The following is an 8,076-nucleotide window of genomic DNA, read 5'->3' on the forward strand; positions in this document are numbered from 1 at the left end:
TTGCGTCATGCATTTGGTGCACGTGAAAGAACCCCAGGCGGTGAAAAATTAATCCGGAGGCGTGTATACTTCGGCGTGCCTGGTAAACCAGAGCCTGGTTATGGCACGTAAAACCGAATAATCTGAGACCCCAGAACGCTGTAATCGGCCGCGGTGGGTGCTTTCCGGCTTCTTTTGTGGATCCATTGTTGGCCTCGAAGTTTTTAGATACACTGGCTACCGGTATAACGCAGCGATCGTCACCACCAGCCTCTTTTATCTCCCGCTGCGGGACGAACGCCTCTCCTGGCAATTTTCGGTTACCCCTGTCCCGCGCCAAACTGCATTCAATGCGTGCGAATTTTTCCCATCTCGTCGCACTTATCCATTATCTCTCATTCCGTCCTGTATGCTGCGTTTTCCTTCCCTTCGCCCGTTTATTTGCTCTACTCGCAGATCCCCGACTATCTGGTCTACGTATTACTGTCAGAAAAAGCAATACATCGGTCTTGTTAGTTCGTGCTGATTTTGCGAAGACGCTGACGGCGCAGAAACATGCACTCGCACAACAGAGAAATCATGCAAACGTCTGTGTCCGTCTGCGCGCTCTCAAAATCCACGCATTAAGCGACCACTCCGACTCCATTTCCTTTTCACCTGCAGCTATAGACCGTCCCCCACCGACGTTCGGATTTCCAGTCCAACCCCTCCTGTCGTCCTTCCCCTTAGCGGTTCCCTTTATTTTTTTCCCTTCGTTCCATCATTTCTGGTTCGATCGCTCGTTGCGTGGTACCGCTTAGCTCTTTCGCAAGCTTCTTCCGCATGCGGCGAGTCTCAGCCCCACAGGTTGGTGCTGGTATGTGCAGAAGAAGGCATTAACGGTGCCTCACGACAGACTCTAAGAATGCCGCCCCCTACCGCTGTGTACTCGCTTTGTTCGTGCTCGTCTTCCTTTCTTTCTGTCTCCCCATTCCACTCTGTTTCTCTTTTTATCCCCCTTAACCCTTCCCCCTGCGCAGGGTAGCCAACCGGAACTACCTCTGGTTAACCTCCCTGTCTTTCTCTGCATTATTCTTTCTCTCTCTCTCTTAACCGTGCGTACTCTTCCCTGTACAACCGACGCCCACCCGCCGTGGTTGCTCAGTGGCTATGGTGTTGGGCTGCTGAGCACGAGGTCGCGGGATCGAATCCCGGCCACGGCGGCCGCATATCGATGGGGGCGAAATGCGAAAACACCCGTGTACTTAGATTTAGGTGCACGTTAAAGAACCCCAGGTGGTCGAAATTTCCGGAGTCCCCCACTACGGCGTGCCTCATAGTCAGAAAGTGGTTTTGGCACGTAAAACCCCATATATTAAAAAAAAAAAACCGACGCCCAGCGTAATGAAAGCGCGAAGCGAACGCTCATCCACGGGTGGCAACCCGCAGCTGACGGGAATGCGCGGCGACGGGCGATATCGGGGGTGGAACGCCCCCCTCGGCCAGCAAGCTGTCGCGTGAGGTGACGGGCTGACGCCCAGCACGCTTCCGCCGGTCACTTCCTGGGGTCGCTCCTGCGAGAGTGCGACCTTCGAGTGGAATCGATACGCCGACATTTCTCTACGCGCAAATTACTCGCGCGTTATCTCTCCGCAAGTGAATGTAGTCGACACGCATTACGTTCGCTCGATCGGGAGGCAAGGAATTCTGGGGTTTCGGGTGCCAAGGCCACCACGCCGCGATTATCACCGCAGTGGGTGACTCGGGGTTAATTTTTGTCCGCCCTTAATCACCCCCTCGGCTCAACGCCGACTGAAGGGAAGCTCCGCGAAGGAATCGGCAGAGCGCAATGACATAAACCCCCCTCCCCTTCTCGGGACACGGCCCTTGTCACGACGGCGCTATCGTGTCTCGTCACCTGACCAATCTATAGTTTTTGACGTTGGTGAGGTCACGCGCTGGACTCTGCTGACGTCACGACTGACGAAGGGGCCGCGAAAGCCCGGAGAGGAGCACGTGCGTGTGTGTGTGTGTGTGTGTGTGTGTGTGTGTGTGTGTGTGTGTGTGTGTGTGTGTGTGTGTGTGTGTGTGTGTGTGTGTGTGTGTGTGCGTGTGTGTGTGTGTGTTTGCGCGCGCGTGTTGTGTGATTTGTAGCATTAATTTTGATCTCCTGGGGTTTGTCAACGTGCAACCCAACACACGGTACACGAGTTTTTTTTTTTTTTTTGCCATTCGCCCCCATCGGAATGCGGCGGCCGACACCTGGATCGATCCCGCGACTTCCAGCTCGAGAGCGCCGCGCCACAGCCACCGAGCTAACGCGGCGGGTATACTTGTGGCTTCCCTGCGGAGCACGCGGAGCTAAGATTTTCGCCAAGAATGATGGTCGTAGTATTCGCTATACACGGTGTTTGCGCACACTCTTTCCCCTTAAAAGGTCTTCGACGCAGTCAGGGATGACTTAAAGCTTACATCAGACATGCGTTTCGAAACCTCGGACGGTGCGCGGAACAGAGGGCGGCAGGGGCGACGTCGCCAGCCCGCACGTCGGTAACTCCTAATCACGATTCCAGCCTGATGTCCGCCATTTTGGTTACACCAAGCTAAGTGAGCGGAGAAGCGCGCTTGCAGGTTTTGCGTATCATGTATGGTTCCACTACTTTCTACGAACCAAAAATGCAACGATATTTCACGTCTGTTATGAAAGAGCAGCGGTGAAGCTATGGAGTGAAAGTCATTGAAGCAACCTCGACAAAGCTGCAGGACTGGTAGTTGTCTAGTTTCCAGCTTATTAGAGGCCTTTAAATGGCACGGAAGAAAACCACGCGGGCTCCTCTCGATTAGCGAACGTGACGAGTCGGTTCTTCTTTCATTTTTTTTTTCTTTTACCGATGCAAAATTTACTGGCAAAATCCCGCCAAGAAGGGAAGCTTCGCCGAATATTTCGCGATTCGAAACTGACTTATGCGGCTGCTTTTTTAGCGCCCATTTCGTTTCAACTTTCTCCGCCAGTGCCCAATATTTTTTGAGCCGAAGAAATGAGAACGCGAGAGTTTTTGATGACTACTTAGTACAAATTCATTTGGCGTTTCCCTTCAGTGCCCTCCTTACACAGAATTTTCGAGACTTCTTTGTTGCTTTTGGACGCGCTTGGAGTTCCTGGGAAAGTGCTAGTGAGTTTCTTTTCTTCATTTTCATCTTTCAACTGTTCTTTTTTTTTTTTCTGAGACACGACCTAAACAACTTTCCACTGGACATACGCACTGGGATCTACCATCGCGTTCCTCCACGACGCAAGTCGGGAAAGTCGTTGTTTCGGCCGTTTTTGACTTTGCCTCACTCTTGTTTGCTGTTGGAAAAGTCTCGCGACAATCAAAGATCGCACCATTTTGTCAAACTGCCATGATGAGCGCAGCGCGCTCGACTGATAAGAGAAGCATTCCACATCAAGACAACTGGCGATGCATGCCTAAAAGCTACGCGTCCATTTCTCTTCACTCGAACGAGACATTTCTGTCGGAGTGATTTCGTGCCACAAGATCACGTCCACGCATGGTTCTATATACCAAGAGGTTCTAGTTATCGGGAGCGGATACATTACACACATACTGCTTGAAAGAATTGAATATTAGGATATATATATATATATATATATATATATATATATATATATATATATATATATATATATATATATATATATATATATATATATATATATATATATACGGGAGACCATAGCGCTCGGTATGGCCGGTCTCGCTGATAAATATGCTATTCACGCCGCTGTTTGGGTTTGCGCGAGGCGGCAAATCGATAGCTCACGCTGCAGCTTGCGATAACTTCGCTTTCCGAAGCGCCTTATCGGTGTAGCAAAAAGAAAAAAAGAAAAACAAGATGTCGGGCGCTGAAGGTTATAGACGCGACACTCGCCGAAAGCAGGAATTTCGCCGCTACACCCAAGATAAAAACGCCGTCTAAAATTTTCGCGCTAACGCCGCACAAACGAGAGTACAGGCCGCAAAATAACAGAGTGGTGCTAAGGGGAATAATAATAATATATGGGGTTTTACGTGCCAAAACCCCTTTCCGATTATGAGGCACGCCGTAGTGGAGGACTCCGGAAATTTAGACCACCTGGGGTTCTTTAACGTGCACCTAAATCTAAGTACACGGGTGTTTTCGCATTTCGCCCCCATCGAAATGCGGCCGCCGTGGCCGGGATTCGATCCCGCGACCTCGTGCTCAGCAGCCTAACACCATAGCCACTGAGCAACCACGGCGGGTGGTGCTAAGGGGAAGCTTTCTGACCAGACATATCTGATCTCCGCCCCCTCCCTCAACCCCACAACCCGTCGGCTGCTTAGTGCTGCTGTCTCTGCGAATAGCTCCTCACCCCCCCCAAAAAAAGAAAGAAAAAAGAGAAAAACATTAATTGCGTGTCCGATGGTGGGATCAAACATTGGTTCCTTTGCTCCGCAAGCCCCATGTTCTACCCATTAGGCCACAATCGCGTTTTCTTTTTCTTTCGCGGTGTTTATTACGTGTATAAGACATACAAAAAGCGCTTGTATCGTCTACTTCCTTTGTCATTCGTCCGGGTTCCACTGCCCACTCCTAGGAACATGTTCAGTCACCAACCCTGCCCAGCTTGCTGGGATAAAAACATACGTGCACAAGTTATGTACACGGCAGGCGAAACAGCCATAGCCGCGTCTACTAGCACGAAAAACAAACACTTGACAGTACAATTATCGAAGTATAAACAGTTTTCAGAATGGAGGCGAAAAGACGATACACTTCGTCAACAATGGGCACCAGCCCCGGTTGGAAGTCTCTCTGATCATACAAGTCTTTCAATTGCGAGATCGTCTGAATGAAATGTGACTGCGAAAATACAGTCGGTTCACGGCAGTTTCTATTTTACGCCAAAGACGCAGGAACGAAATGGTCAACCTTATGGCATTTGATTAGCCGTTTCACGAATGCTTCGCGTCGCATAGAGTCCAAGAGATGCGTTGGATCTCTATAACTTTTTTCTCTCTTCCAAGTGTGTTCTGAATTTGATATATATATGCTGCGAATGTTTTTAACAATTCGAGTTACCCATTACAAAGCAGATAAGACATACATGTTTATACAGTTCTGATGAGCGTTACCTGGAACATCAAGGCACTTCGGGACAGATCTTGTCGGACGTATTTCTACGAATTCGAGCTGCAATTAGATAATTTCTCATAAACGGGACTTCATTATTTCACGGCTTCAATTCCACAATCCATGCGTGCCCACTAAAGTGAACAATTAGTAAGTTAGTTTGTGAGATACTAAATTAGGCAACGAAACACCTCGAATTGCTGCGCAGTTAACGTTCGCCCTTTTAAGTAATCCGGCTGATGGGAAGGAATTGCGCTATCTGCCATATATAATGTCTAACGTGTGTTTCTATTCTAAGAAAAAAACAGTAAAAGCAAACGCCAGTTTATTGAGCCATTATATATATATATATATATATATATATATATATATATATATATATATATATATATATATATATATATATATTTCAGTACGTGTGTCTGATGCCCAAAAGCGTCGCCAATTTCCGATGAGAAAATAAAGTGGCCAAAGGCAACTGTAATCCCATACCGTAAGCAAAAAAAAAATGAATTTAAAAAAGCGGTCTATAAAGAAAGCAACGGGATAACGGCTTACGTATCCGCAAGCGAGGAAACACGAAGACTCGGTTGTGGGTCAAAGCCCGCAATATTTGGCATCGGGGACCCCTCACGCAATCCGCGCAACACCCCGACAGACAGACAAACAAATCTTTAAGAAAAAAAAGGGGGAGGGGGGGGGGGGACCGCGGTCGTCACAGCGGCAGTGGCGTAATCCCACAGTCGAAGGAAACCCGCCGACTAGAAAAATGGAAGTGGGGTGGGAGGTGCTGGAAAAGAAAAAAAAAAGGGGGGGGGGGGGCTGCGGATCCCAAATTTGACAGGCCGTGACCGGCGTCCCCGAAGGAATCGACGAAGGGCTGCTTAGGCGCGTGTAAGTACCGCTGTTAACGTAGTCAAGTGTGCTTACTTTACGGAGAACTTTCTCTCACGGCGGTAACCCTCGAAGCACTAAGAGCGAAGCGAGGCAAGAAAAGAATTTCGAAGAAGGAGACAAGCAATGAACCCGGTTGACTCGCGAGAAGACAAGAAAAAGAAAAGTAGGTGGCGGAGGAGGCAGACGGCAATGCACAAACCCGGTCGCACACGACCTCGAAACGAAAGCAGGCAGCCAGCGACAGAAACGGGCAAACTCGGGCACCAACGCAGGCCGCAACCAACGCGATTGCTCGATTTGCCTCTCGACCGAGCACCGAAAACAGGCACACAGACACACAGACATATCTATATATTTATATATATATCGGAAGTCGACGACGATTGGGGAGCGACAGCGAGTGACGCAAAACAAAACCGAAAAGACAAAGAGAATGGGGGGGGGGGGGGGTGCGGTGACTTTTTTCTTTCTCTGTAGACAGGGGAGGGGGGAAGACAAGAGTTCTCCGCGAATTGCAGGGCAACCCCCGGAACGGAAACGACTACCATGAATAAGGCGAAAAACAATAAACAAACAACCAAACTAAACCCCGAGCGGGAGGCAAACAAGATCGACTCACGGTTCGGCTTCGATGGACTTGAGCTTGGCCACATAGTTGGACGGAATGTAGCCTTCCTGCTTGGTCGACTTGGAGCGGGCGAACCACCAGTCACCCTGGGTGTCGTTGAGGATCTCGAGGTGCTCGCCCTTCTTGAAGCTCAGGTCCTCGTCCGTGCGCGCGTCGTAGTCGTAGAGCGCGACGAATATCTTGGCACCCGAGACGGGCCCCGCCGACGTCTCGACGTCGGGCTGCACCGCGATCGGCACCGTGGGACCATTGCGACCGATGCCGCCGCCTCCGCCGCCGCCCGCGAGCTCGATATGGTGCACGGGTCGGCCCGACACGGGTTCGTGGGTGGTCACCGGGCCGATATTGATCGAGGCGACGTCGCCCCGGTCGACGGGTGCCTGCACCGACTCCTTCTTCGACGTCGACTTGGAGCCCGCCGATCGGCTGAAGCAGCTTCCCATGATGGCGTCCCCTCCCGGTTTCCCCTAGCAGACGATTACGGCGACGAAGAGGTGCAGGAGCCGACCGCTTCTCTCGCGCTCGGTCAGCGCGACGGCGCGGTGCCCGCCGCGTTCATCATCGACGGGCCAACACCGTCGTCCATGGCTAGATAGGCCTGGCACGGCAGCTCACGGAGCGCAGCACATACAGCACGCACGAACACATGAAACACGGCAAGCATCAACACACACACGCACAAGCGCCAGCCACGGGCAAAACTACACCCAACTACAACACAGACCACCAAGCTAGCAGCTCCGAGCTGCGGCCCGCACGGAAACACAGAGCGCCGTCCGGCTAGGCGAGGCTAGCGAGGCGCTGGTTGGTCGCTGAGGCCGGAGGCAGATGAGGGTATCCCTCCGCAACAAGATGGCGTAGTGAAGTAGTTCGTTCTGTAAGAGTGCCTAATTCTCATCTGAGCGCTCAAGAGCTGAATAACTAAACGTTTGCAAACTAAGCCGCAATATTTGCTTGCAAAACGTTAAGCACTCAAGTTCTTTATTTAAGTATTTGTAGCTCACTCAAACAAGAAAGCGGACGATTATCCGGAGCGTCGGTGAGATGCGGCTCGCTCAGCGTTGCCCGACGAGCCGTGCGGCCGCCGCTGCTAATGAGAAATGTCGAAAACGAAACCGGAAACATTTTGCTAGACTACTCTGCGCTTTTGTTTAAAATGACTGAACAGCTAAAATATATCAGACGTCCTTAGCGCGGCAGCTTCCAAAATAAAAAACCTCGCGCGACGACAGCGTGGAAGAGCGTCGTTTTTCGTCGTTACCATGCGCGCGTTCATTGGCAACATTAGCCAAAGAGCAATAAAGAAATGAAGATGAGCGAAAGACTGCGTCTTTTGCTTCAATATGCTAATGGCCTCGGGCTAATTAGCTTTCAGGGGAGCGCTGAGGTCGACGCGGAGGCGCAAAATGTCAAAAGGCTACAACACCGCATCCCGA

The 8,076-nt window shown here is 50.7% G+C and overlaps 1 protein-coding gene across 2 annotated transcripts in view; it reads right to left on the minus strand.

Annotated features, from left to right (window-relative positions):
• Window positions 1-7,439, minus strand: part of Src42A (Tyrosine-protein kinase Src42A) — a 116,019-nt gene extending 108,580 nt beyond the window's left edge. Inside the window, exon 1 of one of the 2 annotated variants that reach the window (XM_070540992.1) lies at window positions 6,632-7,439. In XM_070540992.1, coding sequence (XP_070397093.1) covers window positions 6,632-7,083 — 452 coding nt within the window. In that variant the 5' untranslated portion in view covers window positions 7,084-7,439. The remainder of the gene's footprint in view (window positions 1-6,631) is intronic. The other variant, XM_070540993.1, reaches the window with a different exon arrangement.
• Window positions 7,440-8,076: the final 637 nt, after the last annotated feature.

Source organism: Dermacentor albipictus, chromosome 6, assembly GCF_038994185.2.
Source record: "Dermacentor albipictus isolate Rhodes 1998 colony chromosome 6, USDA_Dalb.pri_finalv2, whole genome shotgun sequence".
In the NCBI taxonomy this organism is placed as follows: Eukaryota; Metazoa; Arthropoda; class Arachnida; order Ixodida; family Ixodidae; genus Dermacentor; species Dermacentor albipictus.